The 26193-nt window shown below is 31.9% G+C and overlaps 2 protein-coding genes and 2 long non-coding RNA genes across 6 annotated transcripts; all 4 read right to left on the reverse strand.

Moving 5' to 3' along the window:
* Positions 1-552: 552 nt before the first annotated feature.
* Positions 553-4467, reverse strand: LOC124457227 (deleted in malignant brain tumors 1 protein-like). The gene is made up of 4 exons (XM_047007508.1): positions 4464-4467; positions 3785-4108; positions 1750-2073; positions 553-875 (listed from the first exon to the last, which is right to left on the reverse strand). The coding sequence occupies exons 1-4, from the start codon at positions 4465-4467 to the stop codon at positions 553-555; spliced, it is 975 nt and encodes a 324-aa protein (XP_046863464.1).
* Positions 4468-13022: 8555 nt separating this feature from the next.
* Positions 13023-13674, reverse strand: LOC124458370. Its single transcript, XR_006953143.1, has 2 exons — positions 13327-13674; positions 13023-13272 (listed from the first exon to the last, which is right to left on the reverse strand). It is a non-coding gene; the product is annotated as an uncharacterized LOC124458370 (long non-coding RNA).
* A 354-nt stretch (positions 13675-14028) lies between these two features.
* On the reverse strand, positions 14029-15025 carry LOC124458371. Of its 2 annotated transcripts, XR_006953145.1 has the most exons (3): positions 14991-15025; positions 14514-14661; positions 14029-14113 (listed from the first exon to the last, which is right to left on the reverse strand). It is a non-coding gene; the product is annotated as an uncharacterized LOC124458371 (long non-coding RNA). The 2 variants fall into 2 exon arrangements; XR_006953144.1 differs by lacking the exon at positions 14029-14113 and having other exon boundaries at positions 14485-14661.
* Positions 15026-20044: 5019 nt separating this feature from the next.
* Positions 20045-25699, reverse strand: LOC124458207 (angiopoietin-related protein 7-like). 2 transcript variants are annotated; one of them, XM_047008262.1, is made up of 5 exons: positions 25467-25699; positions 24932-25155; positions 24410-24440; positions 23886-24263; positions 20045-20538 (listed from the first exon to the last, which is right to left on the reverse strand). In XM_047008262.1, exons 1-5 carry the CDS (start codon positions 25570-25572, stop codon positions 20285-20287), a joined length of 993 nt encoding a protein of 330 aa, XP_046864218.1. In that variant the 5' UTR covers positions 25573-25699; the 3' UTR covers positions 20045-20284. The 2 variants fall into 2 exon arrangements, with proteins under 2 accessions (XP_046864218.1, XP_046864220.1); XM_047008264.1 differs by having other exon boundaries at positions 25474-25560.
* Positions 25700-26193: the final 494 nt, after the last annotated feature.

A 26193-nucleotide genomic window follows, 5' to 3' on the forward strand; every position in this document is an offset into this window, starting at 1 on the left:
GATATCATGTGATTTGTCGTTAATATTTGTGAGAAATCTGAAGGATGAAACTTTAAGTAAAGTAAGCACGTGAGGACAGTCACACTGCAAGCAATCATAGCAAGTGCTCAAAATAAATGCGAAGATAGTTAAATGATTGAACAGTGAGCACAAAGAATATTTTTAACAAATAATTCTCTACATTTATATTATGATTTGAACCATAGTTATTAATACTTACAGGCTACCACATGTACGTTATGCGTAACTATTTTCTCTCAAATAAGCTAGACCATGCTCAAAAATTAAGACTTACGTTTTTAGCAAAATTTTGAAACTGATAGTATCTGGGAAAATAACTATTGTTGTCTCTTCATATTTCATGTACAATCACTGTCTAAATCTCATTGTAGATTATATTAACATACAAATGTTGCAACAGCAGTTTCAGGAAATGTTTAGTAAAATCTGTACAAATTGAGAATGTATTTTTAAAAAGGAACATTCATCAGACATTTTTCTTGCATGATGCATTCGAACTTGCTCATGAGGGTAAATACACTGATAACCATCTTAAGCACATTCTACACCGGCATCTTCACTATGCCCACAGTTATGAACTCCCCATCCCCTGTGAGGGCAATTTGAAATAGACGACTCTTGACCTTTGCAATAAACATCATCTAACCATATTTTGCCATAACCATCAGGAACATCACTACCTTGCAGAGATTTGAGAGCACTTTTGTAGCCAAGTTGACGACATATTACGTCAGCATCTTTTAAATCCCATCCATCGTCACATATTGTTCCCCATTGTCCACTGTAAAAAACTTCCACACGACCAAATCCAACGGAACTCTTCGGTCCTTCAATTCTCACTGCATGTTTTGAATCTTTTAAAAGATGAAAACATTCTGCTGAGATAGTTGTTAAAATCAATTCCAAATTGAGCAAAACAATTCAGAATGTCAATTTAATGCTGATTTACGTTAATGTGTTTAAGCTTTATGATCCTGCAACCCAAGTTGAAAAAAATGATTTTTCGATCAACTTTTTCCTATTATTATGGCATACGCTCATTTTTCTACCATATGCATTAAATCAACATAAAACTTTATGGCTATAACATTTGTCATTAACAAAATCTTTACGGTGGCGTATTCCGTAACTTATGCAAGAAAGCAACTTAACCAGTGAGTTAATTTGGATTAACTTTATTTTGAAACACACTGTTTAAAATCATTTTACGCATACTAGATTAATTCTTGTGGTACTCAGTTCGCAGGTTGCCATTATTATAATTTTTGCACTTTTTTCATCAAATTGATATGTGACTTCAATTAAATATTTTAAAAGCGTTTTATAAACGTTTTTCGTGCGTTAAATAAATGTAATTTGACATTTTTTCATCCAATGCATTACATACCTGTTTTTGGATCAATGCCTAAGCGCGATTTCTTTTGTTAATCACTCATAAATGTTAAAGTTTGCACTATTTTACAAACTAAATAAGGGAAGAACTTTAATTTCGCTGGATACATTGGGGTAGCAAGCCAACAAATCTGATCTATTTATGTATATATTTTTCTTTTCACTGTACACAATTTCAAAAACAATTAACTTTTATGGACAGGAACATTATGGGTGCTCTAAAAATTTCATTGCAGATGTAGAATTTTTGGGTTGGCTAAAATATTGCATATTAACGTACATGTCCCTTACAGATATTTATTTTATTTCATTAAGAATTAACTCTCTAACATTTACCTTTAGAACATTCTACACCAGCATCTTCTGGATGTGTACAGTCATGAATACCCCATCCATTATGAGAACAACTGGAAATGTACAACTCATGACTTTTGCAATAAATATTATCTAACCATATTCTCCCATTGCCATCAGGAACATCACTACCTTGCAAAGCTTTCAAAGCACTTTTATAACCAAGTTGACGACATACTACTTTGGCATCATTTAAATCCCAACTATCATCGCATACTGTTCCCCATTCTCCTGTGTACAATACTTCCACACGACCCACTCCATCATGAGACTTTGGTCCTTGGAGCCTGACGGCAGGTCTTTGAACTTTTAAAGTATAAAATTTTGTTATTTTTTAAATTAAGCCGGGCGTTGTCAACGATTGATGATAAAAAGTTGCTTTTACGATATTTGTGTCGATTTAATCTGCTCGTGCTTGAAAAGATCACACAATGAATATCAACCTCTTCATCACTAATAAAACGTGATTTCATGTGTTTTCCATTCCCATCAAAATTAAAATTTGACAAAGATTTTTCTTCATTTTTATTCCTACCTATTTTTTTAAAATATTCAATATATGATCATTTGGTACATTTACTGACGACGCAAAAAATAATGTTGTTCAACATTCTAATGGAAAAGCGTACCAGTCTAAAAAAATTGTTTTAATAGGCTTAATTTAAGTAAGTCTGTGACAAGAACGCTTTGTAAGTGTGCACCTCTATTTTGTATTACGGCCTGTTTCATACGTCGTACTTAAAATGTTAAACTCAAAATTAATTAACATTTTGAGTGTGTGAAAGGGGCCATGTTACGAGCATTTAGTTTTCCTACATGTTTTAAAACTTTTAAAATCAAATATTGCAAGTCCTAAATAAGGTTTGCAAGCTATATCTACGATAAAAGTTAAGTTGGCCTCAATGTTAAGAATGTTAAGAACATTGGTAATTGCCGTATTTTCCTAGTACTAAGCTGCCACTGTCTATCAGCTAAAAGGTTAGCCTACTTCATAGACCCCAATTGCTGGAATGATCTATGCAATATTTAAGAAAATTTTACCCTGCGTACGTCACATAGTTTGAGCTACTTAATAAATTATGCAGCTGTCATCAATATGAATTCAACTTGTAATTTAATATTTACAGTGTCTGACGTGGGGAGTGTGACTGTTTGTGTGAGTGAAATAAAATATAAAGAAGCATTGAAGCTTGCTTGTTACTTTCTGGAAATTGAACGGTTTTATCAAGATGAAGAGAAAGCATTAAAAAGACTATATGTACAAAGTGAAAAATTTTTGAATACAGCTGTATAATATGTGCGATAGCTCAAACGGGTGTAAAATACGAAATGTAAGATTTTTTCAATATTACATAAATCCTACAAGCAGTTAGTGCCTATGATCTATAGGCCAAACTTTAGCTCGTATACAGCGCTAAATACGTACTTCGCAAATACGGTAACAAATACAGTGATTATCAATCTTTTTGAAATTTATAACATTCTTAACCTTGAAAATCTTCGGAATAGTTGACAATAGAGCCAGCGTTAGCACAAAGCGTCGCAGTTTTAACTCAAGTTATTTCGATTTCTGAATTTTATATTTCCACGCAAAACACTCAGTGTTTATAGTGATTTCATTTTATTATAACAGCCCTCGCATTTTGCTTAAAATTACGCGTTTGCACATTTAAAATTTCTTCAATAAATTAGAGTTACTGTTGGTAAAACGGAGGAAGAGACATTATTATGATGGGTCAACTTGAACTTCAATTTTTAAAAGAATCGTTAGTTTCATTGGAAACAATCAAATAAAATCTTACTTTATGCGAGTTAAGCTTAATTTAAATTCCTTACTTGATATATGTTGAGGCACTGATAAAAAATCCCTAAAAAATTATGACACATAAAACAATGGTTGTTGTTAGACACCACCTGAAATTTTACGCGATGGCTGACTAAATCACGAACTTGTGTAAAGTTTCAACTCGTCTTACAAACAGATGCTATATTAAAGAATGAATGCTGCAAAATTTACCTTTAGAACAAATGACACCAGCATCTTCATGATGTCCACAGTTATGAACTCCCCATCCATTGTGAGGGCAATTTGAAATAGACGACTCGTGACCTTTGCAATAAACATTATCTAGCCATATTTTTCCATTACCATTAAGAACATCACTACCTTGCAGAGCTTTGACAGCACTTTTGTAGCCAAGTTGACGACATATTACGTCAGCATTTTTTAAATCCCATCCATCATCACATATTGTTCCCCATTGTCCACTGTAAAATACTTCCACACGACCAAATCCCTCAGAAGACTTTGATCCTTGAAGCCTAACAGCATATTGTTTATCTTTATAAAATAAAATATGTTGTTTATCTTAAAATCAGGCAAGTGTATTTCCAATGATGTCCAGAAAAATTTAAATATTAAGTTAGTGTCGTTTGAATAATTTATTAATTTACAATACAGACGATAAGAATTTTGGTGGTAAATTTCAATTAAGAAAAATAACCAACTATAAAAGTATGCAAGAATCCATTATTGCATTCTCTTAAATATAAATTTTAATGTTGACTATAAAAAAACCATCACTCTAACGCAATAAATTCATTTGTGATTAACTAAGGATGCTTAAAGTGGCGAATTTATCGTTTTTGAAAGAATTATCGCAGAAAACATTTATTTAAATAAGGCAAAGTCTTACACATTTTGACGAAGCATTTCTCTCCAGTGAAGCCAGGAGGACATTTACATTTATAAGGATCAGTGCCAGGTCCATTGCTTAAATCAACAATCGTCGTTCCACCATTTCCACACATGTTTTCTTTGATACTTGGTATCTTAATGAGTTCAATACTTTTTAAACTATCTTAGAAAAACTAAGTATATTGATGGTTTAAAGCCTTACAAATTTATAACTTATACCTTTCTTTGGGGATTCAACAATTTATAAAAGCTCCACACATTATTACTGCAAGGTTCATGGTTCTGTGGAAGTGTATGTGTAAGCTGGCAGTTTACATCTCCCATCCCTTTGTCTTCTCGAAAGTTGATTCCTTCACAGTATGGATCTTGTAAACATTTCATTGAACAAGAAAGTCGAGAGGCGTACGTTGTTTCAAACACGACATCTTTTATGAGCGGACATGTCTCTGAAAAATTACAAAAGAGTGTTGATTCATTTACACTTAATAAAAGAAGTAGAAGAGAAGTTATCAAATAAGGTTAATCTATTTTGATATTCTCGACGTTAAAGTAGGGAAGGTAATGAAATAAGTTAAATATATTACCTGAAGAGAGAAATTGAGTGCAACAGCTAATGACAAAAATATAAATTTTTATGACACAGAACCGTAGTTATACATCGGCGCAAAATCATCGAGCACAAGTTCTCAAAGGGAATTGTGCCTAGAAAAAATGCACGCAATACTATCCCAGTGATATCCAGTCTGGTAGTAGTCAAAAAACATTATTGCAAATTTTCTACATGTAATAGAGCTTTGTTGTATGTAAAAATGATCTCATTCATTTATGGCAATTAAAGACTATTCTGCTTAGTCCAGGGATAATTCTCAAAAACTTACAATATGTGGCGATTAACTCTCTTACAGAAATACGAAAGAAATGAATGTGATTTTCTGCCTTCAACTGCATTTTTTTGCCTCATTCCTTCAAAAGAGTTTATAGTGTTCAACATTTATGTTTCAAACTAAAATCAATAAACTTCAATTAAGTCTTATGGAGCCAAGCCATTTGTGCATTTTAATTTACTTTATGGACCATTCCCTACAAATATGTAACGTTTTGAAGTCAAGGGATATTGTAGCTTCATTCTTCACTGCCGTCACATTTTTACTGGATATATCGGATTAGTCTCTCTACTCCAAAACGTTTTCTCTCGACAATTGACATACTATTATTCATAAATTGATTTATGTCCGTTACACTTAAAAACTGATTTTATTACCTCTCACTATGATAGTGATCTCTTCTTCAAAGGATTTATCAAAAATCTTTTATTGTGAGATAATATAATGTGAATATTTCAGAGTGCTTAATCCTTAATGTTTTATAATTATGCTTTTCTTGCATTGATTCAGCTCTTTTCGGCATCGCCTCGTATAAGTCAACTCTTTAATCGTTCAGGGTAGATCACCACTTTAATGCATTTTAATCATCATTTTCATTCACGTGACATGATTTAAATGTAAATGTCCAAAAGTTTATGAGTTATTAAGCTTTTTTGAATGGATGTTACGTTGAATAAACCGTTCTTATAACTAATATCGTGTTTCGGTGAGTATTACTATCTTTTTTAAGATAGCAACAACACTATTTCTCTAAAAATTTCAAACAACAAAAGAAAACGCTAAAAAGGCTTATGAAACCCTAATCAGATTTTCACATAATATTAACTAAATTGCTGACAACCCAAATTATAAAGCAGTGGCTATTCATAATGAAGCATTCTGCCATGTTTATTACACTTGTTTGAAATTCGTACTCTAAATTTTCATTTCTTAATTTTTTCCACATAGAAGAAGCTGCTTCCTAAATTTTCTTTTCGTTTTTTAAAATCAAAGTTAAGATAAAATCTCAATAATAAACCCAGTGTTTAATATAATTTAGTTCGTCTAACCCTAGATCTGAAATAGGAATTAGGTATTTTCCGTTGTTATATGTTTTTGTTTTAGACATTTTCTTTTAGACGTTTATATCTGGTGCCTATATACATGGTAGGCGGAACGCTAGGAGGAATGTTCGCCAAGCAGGAATGTTTACATACCTGTACATTTATATAAGATTTTTTTACTTCGGGACAAAAATTTACTTTGGAGGAGAAACTAGCATAACACATCTCGTCAGCCTTATATTTTGAAGCTTTTGTTGTAAGCAGCATTCATACTTCATCGTATAATATTAAAAAGTACGAGGTTACTTCATTATTTATTCTCTAATCTAGCTTTCATAATGGTATATTTCTTGCTTTGTATTTGATTCGAATAAGAAATTTTAGTTGTTCGCTCAAAACTTTGACTGCGATGTACTGTTTCGAAAATCATTCAGTTGTATTTTTGAAAAAACGTCGCTACAATATTGTATATCTGGTTGTTTTTGACAAATTTCGTACCTGATTATTGCAAGTCAGCAATTTATCGTCCCAGTCCGGCGGGATGGGCATTTATATGACCAGAAAACGTCCAGTTTTGACTGCGATCAAAGTTGATAAAACCTTATCTCGATTAAACAAGATCAGACAAAAATCATACCGGTGTAATATAAACAAATTAAAATTGTATGTGTGATGTGAATTTTGTATTTTTACAATTTTCCTGAATTTGCTAACTGTACAGTTTCTCGGCAAATCAAGAATCCATTAATTTATAAATACAATAAAAACGGATTGTTTTTGTTTTATTTTATTGTGTCTTCCACTACATATGGCACTGGCAGCGAGTTTTGTCTTTAGCGTGGTTCTTACTTGCAGCATAATGATAAGCATAAGCTGAAGATTATGAAAAAATTCAGTTCTTCTTATGCGTAGTCATTCATATGATTATGTTTATGCTTATGTTCAGGCTTTAAGTAGACCGTAAAAAATTGGCGTATAGTAATTATTTGTAACACAATAAAAATCCCGCAATGTGACAGTAAACTTAATACCTCAAAATGAGGAGACACATGAAAGCCTCACTTGCACTCTCTTGAATCACATGCTGCAATGCTGCAAACATAATACAATGGCAGTTGCATGGAATATTTGTATGGTGACCAAATGTTATCATTCAAAAACTTTTGACAAAAAATACAAATAAATAAAATGCCCCATGAACTAAACTTCATTACGTACTTAAAGGAATCAAGAGGAATTTATATTTTTATATTCTTTTTCTTTAATATCAAAATTTAGTATTTGTATATTATATTATGTAAAGTTTGTCATGACAAAGATGTGCAGATTAAAACATTCTATTAGAAATTAATTCCACACATGGTATTAACTAACAAATTTTCAGCAAACGCATATTGGTCTTTTCAAGAGAGCCAGAAGTCATTTGCAAGGAAACTATGTTTTCTACAGCTGTAATTAACAGAAAATATGCTGATAACATAATGAGCATTTTCACCGACCAGATAACGAACGTCACCTAACAAAAGATTACGACCCTTCATACCTTGAGATTGACGTATGAATAGAGAAGTTGATGTTTTCCCTTCATATTGGTCTTGAGCTGCAATCATCAAGCAAAGCATCATCAATGGAAATATACTTTTAAAAATCTTTGTCATTTTGTTTTTCCTATGCTATTTGTCAAAATGGTTTACTGGTAAAACTTTCAGTTATTTGTTAGACTTTACGAATTTGTGCGAACACCTAAACTGACAGAACGAGAATGTTTAGCATGATAAGTGTTATTCATTTTAACGGGCTTGGTCTTTAATAAATTTATTACTTTGTTGTTAAATTTTTAAGAAGTGCATTTTAATTATCTTAATAAAAAATTGAGATGATCGCATTTTAATACAAAACATTGTTCAATTGTGTTTTTCCATTGGAAGTAACCTATATAATATCGAAGTAAATATAAAAAGTAAAATTCAAAGAAAAATCGTTTTAAATATTCCAAACGTAAAGTCTAAAGAAGTAAAATCAAGTTTTATTTATCAAGCTTCCAACTGTGCTAGGAATGAGAGAGTATTAACAATATAGTTTTGAAAACGTTCGTTTTGGGATAATTTTTTGATGGCATAAATGTTTCCATTATGGCATTTAAATAAATTGCAAATTATATTGATACCTGCATCAATTTTACTAAGTGGCAATTTTGATGACATAATAGTGCAAAAAAGGAAAGCAGTCATTAACAACTTGCATTTAGCAACTTTTGAATGAAACAAGCTAGCACACACTTTACTTATAAGCTACAGAAATTGCCAATGTGACATTGAGATCTTTTGTTTGAAAGGTTTCAATTTCAGAGATCGCATTCAAAAACATATTTTTGTTGAAGGAAAAATTGTTCCGTCGTTCTTTTGCAACCAACGCTTTCGATGCGAGCAAATCTTTCATCGATGTTTTAATTAGTAGAAACTTTCATTAAATAACAATTGCAAATAAGTTGTAAATATTCTTTATGATAAAAAGTTCTGAAAATTTTTCTTCTTCCATAATATTTTCAATATCTCTAGACGGAAACGAAATTGCTTTTAAAGGAAGTTATTGGTTGAATCTGTTTTTTCAATGGTACATTTGAAGAATATGTTCTTCTTCTCAAAAATCGTCCTTTGCTTTGGAAACACAAAGTAAACATAGAAACTACCAATCATCTAAAGCATGCAGTTTTTTAATAAGACTGAGATGATATAAACAAGAATTGAAATAAATTTGAGAAATTATTTTTATTTCTTGATTCTTAAACACTTGAATGCAAATCCATATTTTGTTGGATTGCATAAGTTGCTTATATTTACTTCTTCATACACGCAATGCTGAAAATTGAGAGTAATTGCATCTTTTCTTATAAAATATTCCAAATAAACGAAAGTTAATGTGCATAAAATTTTCATTAAGTGGCTATGAAATTGAAGTGCTTGTAAATTTCTGCTGAACAAAATTTTCCTATACTATTTTCTAAAATAAATGTCACGAAAGTTAAAAACGACAATTTGATACAGTTTTAGCTAAAAGCAAAATATGAGTTATTTAAAAAATATTCGTGGCCAGAGATTTGCCAGGCGGAAAGCAAATTTTCAATTTTGCGAATTGTTCACCTTAAACAACTTCCCTTCATACATATTTGACAATCATGTTCACCGCTTCCTCAACAATACATTTGAACCCAAAGATATTATTCACACTGCTCCTAAGAAAATCATGCACTTCTGTCTCCCTTTCACTGGCCTACACTGTCTTCAGATTTGCACTCAAATCACTCGACTCTGCAATGCTGCTTTTCCTCATATCAACGTTCGCTTGTTTTTCGTTCTTCCAGGCGTCTCTCCTCTTTCTTTCTTTTAAAGATAGGGTTCCAAAGCTCCTCAGATCTGGTGTTTTATACCCCTTTTATGTGTCGATGCTGCTCTGCATCGTATGTGGGTCAAAGAACGCCTCATTTACACACCAGAATATCAGAACACTTGGAAATCTCTCCCTTAACAGGAAAACCTTCCTTAAGTCCACCATCATCTGCAGTTCTTTCTCATATAAGAAATACATCTCACTCTGCCGATTTTAATGATTTCTCAATTCTCTCTTCTTCCTCCGACAATTATGACCTTATGATTGATGAAAGCCTTCTTATATCTAAACTTAAACACTCTCTTAACACCCAAGGAAACTCAATCCCCCTTCACCTTCTTTAATATACCAACATTCTCACTTAATTCTGTCATCTAAACCTCCTACTCCCCTCACATGTAATTTAACACCCGTAATATATGCTTGTATTTAAAACTCGTGTATATAAATTAACTCAAATTATCTGAAGATGTCTTAAATTAAAGACGAAACGTTATTAATAAATTATTCTCTATTTTATTATTGTGATGGTTTTATTAAAAGTCTTATGTTGGGCTATTATGTTCATAATAAGAAATATTCATTGAATCTTTGTTAGAGGAATATTTAATAAGTATCAAAATGATATATTAAAAACATTTAATTTACCATCATTTGTCAGTCATATCGTATTCTATGACAGCACAAGTGTTCGTCAAGTTTTTTGAGTAAAAATGAAAAGTTTAAAAAGAAAAAACTGAGTGTTAGCCATATTGGCAATTTTTTGCTCATGAGAAGTAAATGGCCTTCAAACTCGTTTCATCAAAGAATATTTATGTTTAGAAAATATATCTAAGCAAATACATATTTTTATACGCTCCATCGCCTTCATAGCTACCATTTTGTTAGGTGTGAATATCTTTTAATTTTTAAAAATAAAATTTTGAAGTCTTTCTGTCATAACAGAAACCTATGCGTCATCAAAATTCATGCGACATTTTCCTACTACGTCATCATAATTACCACGAACTAAAATGGATGCAGATTTTGATCTTTTTAATTTTTTAAAAAAAATGTTTTAAATTTCTTCTATCATAAAGAATTTTTTTTTATGTTTTGCAATTATTGTTCCCTTTTACAAAGCCACTAAAGCAGATATCTTGCAGTTAATCGTTATTTTATTATGTATTATATTGCAACTCTTTCGTAAAATTAGAACTGATGTTTGCTCCATAATTTCAAGCTTACTATGCTTCTAAAAACAATTTTATCATATCTTTGCATGTTTTTTTTATCTACTTAAGGATGTTAAGGAAAAAGTAATTTGAACTTCGTTTACAAATGTTGGAAAATTTTCATATTGACTATTGATCGACTCTTGATTTACACTCTTACTCTCAATTTATAAAGGTTCAATTCTCGATTAAGGCAACATTTACAAAAAATGGAATGAACCAAGGGACTTAATTACTCTTGACACTCAGCACTTACTCTCAATTCTTATCCTCACGTTTAAATTTTCACCGCCACCTTTTACATAAATTTACGCATTTGAAGGCAGCATAATCATATATCAGTTTTCAAACAGGTACATGTCTTTCAGAAATTACCTGTTTGAAAAAATGATACGTGTGACAACGAATGAAACGAAATATCAAGCGCAGCGTCCTTTACAAAAACATTAGCTTGTAAAGAAATGGGAAAATTCACCTAATAATAATATGCAGACTTTACCTTAGCATCACTAAATATAAAATTGTGCATCAGTAGAGATTTTATAAGAAAGTTGTAAAACACATTTGTAAGAACATAGCAATCTTTGACAGGTACATGTCGATTCGTTACGCATATAACCTAAATGAAGCAAACATAACTTTGAAGGACAAAAACGATGAATAGAATAAAAACCTGCTAAATGAAAGTGATTGCAAAAGCTATACATGTTGCCTCAATATAAAAATACTAATGATCGAACAATACTGTAGTTTTTTTAACAATGAAATATCTAGAGGTGGCATTGTTATCCTTTGTACACATAAATTGCTCAGTTTCCGTCGTGTTGAGTTAATTTTGGTATTTTTTTCATACTTTGGTGCTGAGTTATCATTTACTTTTCACTAAATGACATTTTTATGTCTTGTCATCACCAAAATTTTTGTTTTCTTCACGAAAAGAATGAAAAAAAAAACATTTCTTCATTTCCACTCTTACTCATGAGATTTTATATTTTAGCGACTATTTTGTATTTCTTAACACAGCGAGCCTTGTTCTCGTCAACTCTTACTTACTAGCTATAAAACATAAAGCAATCTTCACAAGAAACATCTTCTGACACAGCGCTGATATAATGCCGACAACAAAGGCACCAGCGTAAAAGGGAAGAGGAAGGAGGCGAGTTCAGAATCTCCACCTGGTATTTTTCATACTAAGTTCTATATATGTAACTTGTTATGGAAGTAATATGAAACAATTAATGCTTAATATATGTAAACGACTTCTTACGATTTTTGCCCTCTACAGCAGGAAAAACTCTTATCATTGCCATCGGCCGACCAGATGCCAAAATTTAATTAGTTACTTTATAAAGCTAATACAGTGTTCATTGTTCATAACTTAATTTATGTATTAAATATGTCAGCTTAATACAAAGATTAAATACACCAAAATTAAGCGTGATAAATACTCAATAAGCTTATTAATAAATCAGAAAAGAAGTTTAATAAAGCTGTAATGTCTATGTGTAGCAAGTTGGTTCAATAAGATTAGTAGCATTAGTCAATTTAAATTCATGGTAAGCAATAATGTATCCACTTAAATATTCATTACAACTTTTTGCAAGTTGCTTTATATCATCAATTGACAATATTTTGTCCCAAATATATACAGCATCAATTGTTCTTTTAAAACAGTTACGATTCTGAAATCCTCCATCAAGAGAGCCTTCATCTTGTCCAATCACCCATACTCCACCTGCTAAAAGTGTTCGCTTTTCTGCAACTTTCGTTGAATACTTTTGCTCACCGTCTTTGTAAACTATCATTTGTCCACAGTGGCGTAGCTAGCGAAAACATTTGGTCGGGCTCACGAGGCGCCACCATGGTTGGCGCCAAGCGAGAAAATTTTCCGAATTTAGACTCCCTAGAACGTCGGAAACGGCTATCTTAGAAAGCAAATGCGTGATATTTATGCAGGAAATAGAACCATTTTGGTTATTTTAAATTGCCGAAGGATCTTATAGTAAAGCAGAGAAACAGTTCAAAAATAGTTGCAGATATGTGATTTATTTTCTCAACACCACATACACAAATAGATACCTATGTACATCTTGTAAAGAAACTTTGACAAAAGAACCGAAAAAGGCTCAGATTTGTCATCAACAACTATCAAAAGTTGTGATGAAATTGTCGTGCTGAAATGACAATCATCATTGACTGCATTAAAAAGTTCCCGGAAAAATTCTCACATGCCATGGACGTAAGACATCATCAGCTTGCTATCAGCCATATATGAATACCTATTTGTATAAGAAAGCAAGTCTTCGTGGCTTTTCAATGAACTTCTTTACTACCTCATCATGCAATGTGTTGGCGTCTTCTTTTTCTGACAGTATGTCTTTGTGAATGGAAATCCTGCAAAGGGAACTAAAACGTTCTTGGCTCATAGTATTTCTAAGATAATTTTTTACCCTCTTCAAACAAGAAAATGACCTCTCAACTGAAGCACTTGTAATTGACAAAACCCCATTTATCTTTAACAGTTTTACAACTTCTGGAATACTAGATTGATAATGGAACTGAAAAATATATTTCAATAATTCATCGCATGAATCACAGTGAAAGTCTTTATCTCTGTAAATAAAACAAAGTTGGCTAACTAGCATTGGTATGTCAAACATATCACCATAAACCTCCTTTAGAAGATTCATCTTTTCTGAGGGCACATCACCTTTCCACATCTTAAACACCCTAGGGTTAACAAGGTCAAAAATCTAAAACGCTCCATATCCTGAAATCGCTCAGTCAGCATAGTCACAATTGTGTCAAGAATTTCAAAATACATTTGTTTGTAATTATGCCGTTGGTCATACCTGGTTACTGGTGGTCCCACTTTCTCAACAGCCAGGTTGTACACCTGACAATATTCTGTATTATTTCTCAGAGAAGCAACAAAGGCCTTGAATCTCTCAAACCTACTCATTCCATAATGAAAGTCAGTGTCCTTGTCTTGCAAGATAGAATAAAGTATGGATAACTGCTCAAGACTTCTCTGGAAAACATGTACCAAGAAACAAAACAAGAAGCCATTAAGGTAGCCAAGTAAACCAGTAACCTTACTTAACGTTTCATCATCCCAACCTACTGGATTATCAGTAAGATTTTCAAATATGTCTATCAGTTTCTCATAGTTAGAATGCAAGACATTGTTGACATGAGCCTTATAATACCATCTTGTGTCACCAGGACTAGGAAAATGAAGCCTATGGGATGATAGTAAAGCTTTTCTTTGGGGAATTGCTAGTAAAGGTGCAGAAAGCACTAATATTAACAAAGAAAATCTTAACAGGTGAGAAGGAGGATGCAGCTTGACATAATACTAGATTTAGTCTATGGGCAGCACAATGAACAAATTGAGCATAAGGATAATCCTGCTGAACTTGAGCTTGAACACCATTGAGATGACCAGACATAACAGATGCACCACCATAAGTCTGTCCAATAAATTTCTCTTTCACATTATTATATTGACTTAACTTACCCTTAACCACTGATGATATAGCAGTTGCAGTCCTATCACAACTACCATCAACAAACCCAAGCTGTCTTTCAATGACACTTTCCCCTTTGTCCATTCGAACAATTACACTCAATTGTTCTTTGGTAGAAACATCAGTTGCCTCATCAACCTGTATAGTTAAGAAAGTGCAGCAATATTTTTCCTTTAAAATCTCATCCTCTATTATCTTATCAAGACAATCAATCAAATCATTCTGAATATCAGGAGAGACTCCAGTAAACTGCCCTCCCCCAGCAAGGTGGGTTTCAGCAAGCCTTCCATGTAATCGCCTTTCAAAAACAGAATCCATCTTGGAAAAACTTTCAAGTAGCTCTCTATAATTTCCTCTATTCATGCTGCTACTAGTAGATTCATCATGCCCCTAAATGCAGGCTCTTGCCTAGACAAGTATAAAACAGCTTCTGTTATGTTTTTCAACATTTCCCTGTTTTGCCTTACCTCCTCGTTATGACGCTGAATCTCTTCACGTCTAGCTCGTGACATGAGACAGTCGACACGAGGCTGAAAACCGTAGGTCTTCCAGGTCTTGTAAGCACCCATGTGCGATTTTGCCTTCTCATGCTTCTTACAATCGGATAGGAAATTCTTCATGTTTTTGAATCCCGTCTGCGTCCATGAAGATGACGATCCAGGGCAAAATAAAAGACAAGGCCAACAGAACAATGCATTCTTTTCTGAGCTACCACAAAGCCAATCTTCGAGTACTAACTTTCCTGAAAGCTTCTATTGCCTGTAGTCGCTTGTAAATTTGGAATTGGCCGCTGCTTTACGAGTATATTTTGCTCGCCTGATTGTCGAACAGAAAATGGTTTCTTTTGTAGTTCACTTATTATATCGATTTCATTAGCCGAAGCCATTGTAATTTAAGTTATCACGATTTCCGAACGTATATTTCGAAAGCTCAAACTTCAAGTCACGCTTTTGAAATTGAGCCCGACAAGATGTTGTTAAACGTTTGAGTGTGTTCACAGCTACTCTCAACCAATCAGATTACAGATATTCCCACTATAGATTTTATTACTTGGTCGGGCTGAATTTTCAGAGCCCGACTAGATGTTGCAAAACAGCGCATTTGAGTTTGCTCAGTTGCTCTCAACCAATCAGATTGCAGATAATCCCACTATAGATTTTACTACTTGGTCGGGCTGAATTTTCAGAGCCCGACTAAACTGCGTAATTCCTGGCACTAGAAATGCACTAGTCATTGTTGCTAAGTAACGTTTAAAAATATGATAATTTTGCTAATAACGACGCAATTTGACAAATATTACACTGATAGACTGTGGATTATTCCAAAAAGAGTCGCAGAATTTAAAATTTTCGCAAATCCAATTTTAAAGAAAACAAATTTTTCATTTTTGGGAAAATATTTGGTCGGGCTGGGCCCGACCAGCCAGACCGCTAGCTACGCCACTGTTTGTCCATCAATCTTTTGCCACGTGATCATAATATGATATTGTTTGCCTTCAAATATATCACCAATATGACCACTTCTGTTGAGTTTTTAAAAGGTGTTTGAAAGAATAAAAAGATCGCACATGACTCATGAAGCATTCAAAAAGTCTGTTTTTCTGCATCTTAAAGACTTCGTTTAAAATTCTAACTACATATAATGGTGAAATGTAACACATATATACCTGAAAGAATAAAAAAAATAATGGATACATTTTTTATGAATAAAATCACGGAAGCGTTTTCAAGGACTTTTTCTTTAAATGCATGAGATACTACAGCTGGATGTTTAGTCTCATAATAAACATCGTCATATGTTGTAATCCAAACTGATATTGAAAAAGCATTGAATTGTGTGGAGGAATGAATATATTTTTCATGTTGACTTGTATTGTTGCCATTATACTTGCTTGCTCTTCGTGGATCTACATAAAATAACTCCTTAAATCAAAACTGTAATCAAATTTCATAATAAATTCAAAAATAAATCACACACTTACGTAGAAAGCAGGATAGCAAATGATTATTTGTACATATTACATGTTTCCCTACTTAACTACTTCCAAAGTTAAGTTTTCAGTAGTCTTCTATATTGAAAAATTGATGGACGAAGAAGGAAAAATCTTGTTCCATCAATTTTAAAATGTACCGAACTAGCTGAATGAGCACCGTTTTAAAGTACTTATACATTAATGTTATTTTAAGTAAAGGAAAAAAAAGCAAATGATAGCAGGCTCATGTAAATAGACGGCTAAAAAACGTGCAAATATGTTTTGCAATGAGATAGTTTTAATAATTTGGAATACTCCTGTTACCGTCAATATCGTAAAGACCTAAAATTTTTCTTTATTTAAAGAATAGAAACATTTTTATCTTTTTGCGAAGTAAATTTAATTGGTGTTGGCGATTACTCAAAAAAATTATGCACAGTTTTAGCTATGTTGTTTATGATACAATATTTCAGAATCCAGACGTTTAAAACAAGACAGACGTTCCCAAAAGTTCCCCTTTATTACAACTATGCAGTCCTCCTTGCTCCAATTGTCCTTTATTATAATTGTCCAATTAACAAATTGTTATACCTTAACGGATTCATTTATCAGGCAGCAAAACCTACACACATTAAGTCATCTATATTAAGTAAAAATACGGCTGCTTTATTGCAGTTTTTATTTGAAGGGAGTGCAAATAAAATATTCTAAAGATACTTACCATAAAATTCAGACTGATGAAACTACAGCCAGATGAAACTACAGCCAGAACAGTTATGGCATAAACTGTCGGTAGATCAGAGAACACTTCATAATTTTATTCAATATATTCACAAAAGTTGGCCAAGTTAATATTACTCTTGTGTGAATTACTATCCTCACTTTTCTTAACGAATTCTCTCTGATTTTCACTAATTATATCAATCTTAATAGCCTTTCTAATTACACAATATGAGCAAAGTATAATTTCATCACTCTCTGCGTTTCAGATTTTGTTCTCAAAAACTATTAGATTTTCATTAGTTATCAGCTGACTTTCGCCATTTTTACAAGATATTTCGCACACAATATCAAGGAAGCACAGATTTTTTTAAAAGATATTAAATTGTTTGAAAAATATCAAGTAAAAATGTCTTAAGCGCCACAATGCATACGCAACATGAGCTTTTTTGCCATAGCAACAGCAACTCCATTTTCATATCTATTGTGATCACCACCATCACTTCAGTCATTAATATTGACATTGAATGGTGCAACGTGCCAATAATACACGATGAGATCGATTACAATCCAAAAGTGTTAAATTATTTTTTTTTAGTTTGGAAAATACTTATATGAGCCACCTAGTACTGGTGTTTAGTTTATATCACACAAATAGAGCTCACATTCATTGCTAATTTTACTTAGAAAATATTCTATTGAATATGTTATTGAATCTATCATATTCCTGTGTCATAGAAATTTGTATAGGACCTGTGAATTCTTCAATATACGGCAATGGAGTATCCTAAAGAATAATTAATACTATGGAATATTGTATAGATTTTAGAATAGTCTATTGCATGTTTAAGCTTCTATTGAATATTTTGGTAAGCGAATGTTTTTTTCTGCATGTAACATTTGAAAGCATAGATTTTTTACATAGATTGTGTTTTTCAATGTCACTCTAATTTGTTTAAATAATTTTTGAAGAAATGCCCGCATAGCCAATCAGCTTTGCAAAATGCCGAAAACGGCCACATTTGTTACTGCCTGTTGTTTTATGGCTATAAATTAGTCGAAGAAATTTATGTCTTTTTGGAAGTATTTTTTGCAATTCATTTCGTGTTCTTTTTTTACGGCTTCTTTAAAAACACTGAAATTTTTTGTTTCGGTAATGTTTATAACATACGTAGAAAGACTGGGAACAACGTTGTTGAATTTAGCCTCAATTTTCCTGGTAAAGGTAGTCTTTCAAATATTTCTAGGTTGCGACAAGTAAAGTTTACTACTCTATTGCTGCTAATTACAAATATAGACCTTCTTTGGCAAAGTGGAAATTTCTTTTCCATTATCTATTTTGCTGTCTGTTATACTGGTGAACAAACTGCTCATAACAGTTCATTTGAAATATGTGCTAGATAAGCATGGTAAAGTGAGCTACACGCACAATTGAAAATAGACATGTTTGGACTTCTCATGATGCTATCTTTAGTATTAGTAAGCCCTCTTGCATAAACTACTTATTGCTAAGAGACTTCTTGTAAATGAGTGTAATTAGAGAACAAAAAAGGAACAACGGGTATCAATTTTGTGGTTTTCATGAGATATTTTATTAAATTCAATCTTAAAAAAGATGATCTACACCGTTCACTTGAAAGAATTCATAAAAGGTACGAAAATAACTTTAAAAATGTTTTCTTACAGGGGTTTGTCTTAATGAGTTTTCATCTAAACTCGTAACTCTATAGCCTACAAAATTTGATATGATTTGATATAAAATAAGTTGTAGTCCAACTGTTTCAAGCACTACATGCTAAAAATTTCAGCTAAAAATTTCAAGACACACAGCCGACAATTTATTTTTCAAATTATAGGTGAATGCTGCAATTCATCGTGGGATTTTTTCATCATTTTCAGAAACTAATCTACAAGATAAAGAAATAATGTCGTATGAAGATTTGAATTTCATGCCATTTTAAAAACAAGGAGAATTTGCAAAATTATCAAAAAACGAATGAGAAATGCAAACTTGGAAATGCAAAATTATCACAAAACGGAAAAAATAATGCTGAACTTAGAAATGCGAAAAAAATTAATGAAGAAAATTTCTTTGCAAAGCTTTTGAACGAACATTAAGAGGTCTTTTTTTCCATGGTCAGAAATGTTAGGTAAATTTCCTAACGTATTTAATAAGCATGCTCCGCTCCAACAGAAAGCAGATTGACTATGACTCATTAAATAACTATAATAACTAATAGCATTATTGAAAAAGGAGCCGAACTGAAACGAAAAGCAGTGCTGAATTATCCAATGAGTTCATTAGGCACTTGCCTGTGGATGTTAAAATTCCTTGGGCTTCTGATGATTTTTCATGCTCAAAAGTTTTTGGTTCAACGAGATTTGATTAAAAAAAATAATGATAGCTATACAAAAAAAACAAAACCTGTTTTCTGAATTTATTCCTCATCTATTTTTGTGAGGTAAAACCTTTACGCCAGCCAATATTGGATAATATTACTTTATAATAGAAAAGTTATTTGTTTCACATCACTTATACGCTTCAGTTGATTGTTGCCTAACTCTGCATATGTTGCTCTTTTCAGTCATATAATAAGATAATTACATTTTCAACAACAATGATATGGGAGGGTGGCCATCACTCATTAGTTTGCAGATGAACAAGCAGGCTTAATGATGCCCAGACGAAAGATAATTAGAAATAAATCAGCAATACACGTATACAAACCATAAATCACCCAAAAAACAGATCAATATTGATTTACGAAATGCTAAATTGTAAATAATTAATAAATCTCAAGGCAATCAGATCAAAAAAGGCTGCTGACATTTTCAAACAGTTGATATACATGCTATTATTTAGATTTATAAATACACCTTCATTTATAACTGTAAATACACCCTTGACTTCTACAAACAACTTTTTAGACACTATCTTTAATTAATAAGTGTGTATGTATATTTATTCGCGAAGACTTAACTACAAATTGTATCACAAAAATGAGCGACATTTAATTTATATATTTTGTGGAGTAAATATTTTACAATTACATCAGAAAATCGAAAAAATTATGGTTTTATTTTCATTTCAGTGGATTTTAGAGAGTACTTCATTCCTTTCCAACTTCTCCAAACCACACCTTTATACCCCTCATGAAAGCCATGATAATAGTAGCCGTTAAGATTGGAATCATAACAACAATTATACCACCAAGCTCCTTTATATTTGATAGCACAATTTCCTTCACAACTATCATGGTCTGCATCTTTTGTCGTAAACTTCATGTAGTTATGCTTGGGTGTTAATGAATTTTTAGCATTTCCTAAATAACAATAATAGTCCTCAATGTAACTGCACCAGTAAAAAGTATGTTTACAGTCTTTGTATTATGACTTGTGCTATAAATAAGAAGTGGAAATAACTTCCAACAGGTATAGAAATATATTAATGAAGAAGCTACTGGAAAAGGTGCTGTACAATAGATAAAAGTTTAAAACAAACAAGTAAAAGTAACTGCATCGTTCAAAACTAGTCATGTAGTTATGCTTCAGTGTTAATGCATTCCCAGCATTTCCTAAATATCAATAATAGTTCTTAGCGCAAATGCACCAGTAAAAGTATGCTTACAATTTTTGAATTATGACTTGTGTTATAGATGAGAAATCAAAATAACTGCCAACAGGATTAGAAATATATTAATGAGGAAGCTACTAGAGAAGGTGCTCTACAATAGATATAAGTTTTGACAGAAACAAGTAAACAAAATTGCATCGTTCAACACTAGTCCATGTACAAGTTGCCTTAATTGTAGCTATGCATTGGTATGCTATTACTATTGAGTTGCGCGTCTTATTGCCAGTAACAAGTATAGAAAAGCAGTTTGTTATTGATTGAAATATAGATCACTTGAAATATATCATAAAGTTTAACCTTTCCTTTTCTGAATCTTGGCTAAAAGAAAATGAATTCGCCGAGAATCTTTGTTGGTTTGTCTGCTAAGATAACATTCAGTGGCAATTAATGTGATGTTTACATGCAAATATTTTGATGAAAAAAGTTTTGCTAAAGTTGACAGAAAGATCATTAAATTTTATCATGATCAGCGGCAGTTATAGGATAATTCCCGTTAAAGAATGAAAAACTGCAACACAAATCAATGAAACTGAATAATTTTAAAATAATGCCTCTTTTTTGCTATGACATTGTGATTTAAATGCATGTAAAGATTTACTAGTGGATGCAGCGGTTGCCTCCCCCCAAGCAACAGATTAAACTACCCTAAATATATTGTTCACTTAAGAAAAATTTTAACTTCACCCAATCAAATATTTTAAGCAGAAAGATCGGTTGTACAGTCGAACAAAGTTGTCCAGGTTAAATTTTCAACATTTGCACATTGTTTAATTGCTGCACTACCAGACCGTCCAAAATTCTAGACCCTTACTTTGTCATACGTCACCTCATTACAAGTTCATCCTACTGAAAGTTTAAACCTCGTATGTCTTTTAAAATCCGTCTAACTTCAAATGCATTAGGTGCATGTGTTTCTCAAGTTATCGTATTTCCTGAAATATAATAGTAATCCTTACCATAGATGCACCAGCTAAAAGTTTATCAGACAAAATTTAATGTTCACTGTCTAAAACGTATTTCTTTTCGTAAGGTCGAAATTATTGGACGCAGATTTACAGCCGTGAAAAAAACAAAAAATAAAAAAGTAATTTTGAGAGCAACGCATGACATCTTCCCTATAATGATATTAGCTTACAATTGGATTTAAACATAAAATTTATTACTTATAATGAATGAATTACTTCATGAAGGATAAGATAGTGATACGAGAAAATGTTGGAATGAGAACACAATGCATGGAGGAGATTCTTTTAGATTTTAAATAAGCAAGCTTTTGTAAGCTTGTTGTTAATGTTTGGAAGTAGAATGGGGGGAAAATATTATAGTACAATTATCAGAATAGGAGATTTGTCAAATTTTGCTGCCATGTTTGACTTGGTTTATTGGCATAATAAAATTGTTTCACTATCCAGAAAAACACCTGGAATTTCTAAAGAAAACAAATAGAAATTCTACATTGTTTGTACTCCGATTCTCCAAGCAGCCTTTGCTTAAGATTTTCCATAGAATGTTTCCATTTGCAACAAAGAAATCTTTGACGGCGGGAAACGTTATCCAAAAAATGCGTAACACTAATTACGGGATTGCTTCATCAAAAATTGCTAATCATATGATATTTTAACGTGCACCTTTAATGAAGAAGAAGCAGAAAACCTTTGTGAATAGTTTGCTTCAGTTTATTCTTCGGAATAAGCAGCAAGTATTTTCGTCTTCTTATTCAATCAGTCGCTATTCCAAACAATAAATATTCTTGCAACACCACGACATTGATAAGAAGACCAATTTACTTTTTTCAAAATTAAAGCCGCTAAAAGATTACTCTGAGATTTGTTCACGATTGTCAAAAAATTAAGATATATTTTTGTAGCCAAGTCAGATGCGCCTCTCCAATAGCAATTTTTTTCGTGCATTTTTTTAAAGTCAAACAACAAAACAGGTTTTGATCATAGTTGTGAATTAGTAGCATCAGTGTCGTTGAATTTACTTAGTTAATGTACTTAATTTACAATTTTCTATGCTTTTTGTTAACTATGTGAAGAGCTTTGGTGTAAGTTTCACTGTTATGTGCATTGGTGTTAGATACAAATTATGTAATATCTCACGCTAAATAGGTGAAAACATTGAATACTTTTAACGTAAACAAATAGTTGTGGCATTTCAATTATAAAATGTGCCTTTTGTTTAAAGGCAATTAATACAACAAGGTGAAGTTCTAAGTAAATAGCATTGACCAAATTATTTAAACACATAAACTTCTTAAAATGTTATGAAAATAAAATCTGGTAACAACGTTCTTCTCTATTTCTGGAATCAAAAATTAACGTGAGACGCATATAAAAAATCTTATCAATGATGACTTCATCTTTAGGTAAGTATTTTCGTAACCATTTGGTAATACAAATACAAAATTGGTTTAATTAATTATCATTAATCATGATTTACAAAAATATTGATTGACGTTTTGACACCCATGGAGGTGATCATTTTCTGTATGCATGGTAAGTATTTAGCAGGAAAAACGACGATAAATGAGTTGTAATGTTATTATGAAACATCGAAGTTAATATTTTTTGTAAGAATAGAAATGTAAATATCCCGGTTCTTGCTTATGTTAAAAGACTAGTGCAGGAATTTTTTCAATTTTTCAAATATTTAAGAATTTGGTATCGTTGAATTATTTGAAGAAACAAAATAAGTTGCACTTTGTCAGACTTAGAAATATATGAAGATATAAGTTAATTTTTTCTTAAATGCACGAAGCAGCGAGTCAGAAGTGGAAAATGTATGATGCGTTATATGTTTTTTGAAAATCAAGGTCTCCCTTTGTCTTATTAAGGATGAGGTGAATTAGTTTTAAAATTAGGCATGATTTGTCTTTTGTGGTTAAAATGCGTAGGACTTTACTTAATGTTGAAGGAAATGCTGCCAATGTGCTCCTTGAACTGTAGAAATTCTGCTTAGTTTACATATTTTTAATGCTAAGAAACCTTTTTAAGTCACTGCTATCAAATGCTATATGTTTACATATTTTCATACCTGAGTATGTTCCAAGATTTAATTCAAACAAAGAGCTCTCATTCTTTACCATAAAATAATCATATTCAGCATATCTTTTGTTTCCTGATGTGTCTCCCATTTCAATACGAAGCTTATTTCGTTTTGCAGATGTTAGTCTATTTATTTTATCCAATCCTAGCCAAAATTCAGAACTGAGATTACCAAATCCTTCTTTATAGTCCTTCCAGCCTCGATAAAAATCAACACTTCCATCTAGTCGTCTTTGAAACACAGTCCAACCACCATCACGTGACGCCATGTCACAGTAGACATTGAAACATCCTTGGCCATCTGGATCAATTTGATAAACTCCACTTTCGTTCTTCCCATTTTTTTGTACCTCAGCACAGTCTGTTGCTAAGTTTAACAGAAAATGGTAAAACTCAATTTCCTAAGGTTATCTTTGACCAGGAAGATACTGTTTCTATTTTTGTCTCTTACACTGAAGTTTAGTTCTTATTACTTCCAAAATAGTATTAGAAAAGAAGAATTAGTCATACAACCTTTCTTATCCTCTCCAAGAAGTCCGTAGGTCTGTAATTAGAAAATATCGCATTAAGAACATTATTCTAATGTATTTAGCTGAAAAATATTTAACTATCCTAAGTCCACAATTTTTAGACAAAATTTTGCTTAAATGACAATTGTGCCTTTCAATCAATATTAAAAAAAGAAGAACGGGAGTGGACTGATGAATTGAAAAAGCGTAGGAGATTAATATTTGCCCTTTTATTAAGTGTCGTTTTTATATGTTTGACATGTATTACTATGATGCACAAAGGGAAAAGTATGTTCTCAAAGAGCTAGCTTTGGAGAGAAAAAATAGAAAAACAAAAGCTTGCTAAGAAAATTTGGTCAATGAACTATTAGCATCATTAAATTTAGAAAAAACTGTCTGCCTTTTAAATAGTTGTTGAGTTATGCATGTTCTTAGAACGTCTGTTTTCTAGATACTTGACGACGTGTTATATGCTTTATTCATTACATTAAGATCGATAAGATAGTGGTATTTATTGAAAACATACCGTCTTAGGAATTTGATAAAAAGTCCATTTTCCTTTTAAGGACAGTTTTCTTTCACTAGTATTTATTGTCATCTTGCTGGTTTGGCAGTTTATCTCATGTTCTTTTGCATCGATTAGATAGCTAAAGCCAACACACTGTTTTTGTTGAAGACAATTCATAGAGCATTCAATGAGACTGCCGACGACAATACTTGAAATTATATCTTTTTCTGCAACAGTATAGCCTTTTAATGATAGTTGAACAAAATATACAACATTTAGTCATTATTAAGTCAGTTTCCAATTTATTGTAATTTATTTATTAAAACAAATATCAAACTTACAGCAGTTAGTACTTATATTTTTAGTTTTTGCTTATTTTAGCAGTGAGAATTGTTATACAATTTGAAATAATACATTTCGTCACGACATTTAAATACAGTCAGAATAATAAATGTGACGAAACAAATTATAGCAACATCATTGTAAGACTTGTCTTAAAATAAACCAAGTAAATCGATTTAAGTCTTAGTTATCTTTTATGTTATAAACATACCACTAACTTTTGTTTTCATGAAGACACTTTGTGAACGTTGGCAAATGTCATTCGAGGTGTTGCAAGCAGGAATTATCAGAAAAAGGGCAAAGATATACACAACCATCTTTCAGAAAAGATTAATAGGAAAATTCCAAGAAATTTAAGCTGTTCGTAATTTTTTTGTCACAAATTGATTTGCAATTAATATCAATGATTATCTTGAGACAATGCTTAGGCTTTAAACTAGTCTTGTGTATGGCAACTTATGAGGTACGACTATATAAATATTTTGTAAGCTATTTCCTTATTAGGTCTTCGTTTTATTATACGACGTTAATATTTTATAAAGCCACCTGGACAGCATTAACTATTTATTATCCACGATTTTTTGAGAAGAGTCATTTAGACATCTTTTAATTCCTTCAAGCTGCCAAAATAGTGGCCTTTTTTCGCTACAAAATTTATTATTGTTTTTCCTTGCATTCCTTCGGTTTGCACGACCAAACATTTACAACTTTGGTCGCAGGTCCTTGAACTTGTCTATGTTTGCCATACATCAGAAGCTTTCTTCTTAAAATTTGTATTGCAAAATCACCATTATATCAACTTAAAAAATATCTCAATGTCTTATACATCTAGATTTTATCAAACAACTCTCAATTGCAGTGTAATTGACTCAAGGCAAACATAAATGGCAATATCTAGTTTTTCCACAAATGTGCAAAGAAAAGGTGCAATTTTGAAA

The sequence above is a fragment of the Xenia sp. Carnegie-2017 genome, unplaced genomic scaffold (assembly GCF_021976095.1).
Source record: "Xenia sp. Carnegie-2017 unplaced genomic scaffold, XeniaSp_v1 HiC_scaffold_6, whole genome shotgun sequence".
Taxonomy (NCBI): domain Eukaryota; kingdom Metazoa; phylum Cnidaria; class Anthozoa; order Malacalcyonacea; family Xeniidae; genus Xenia; species Xenia sp. Carnegie-2017.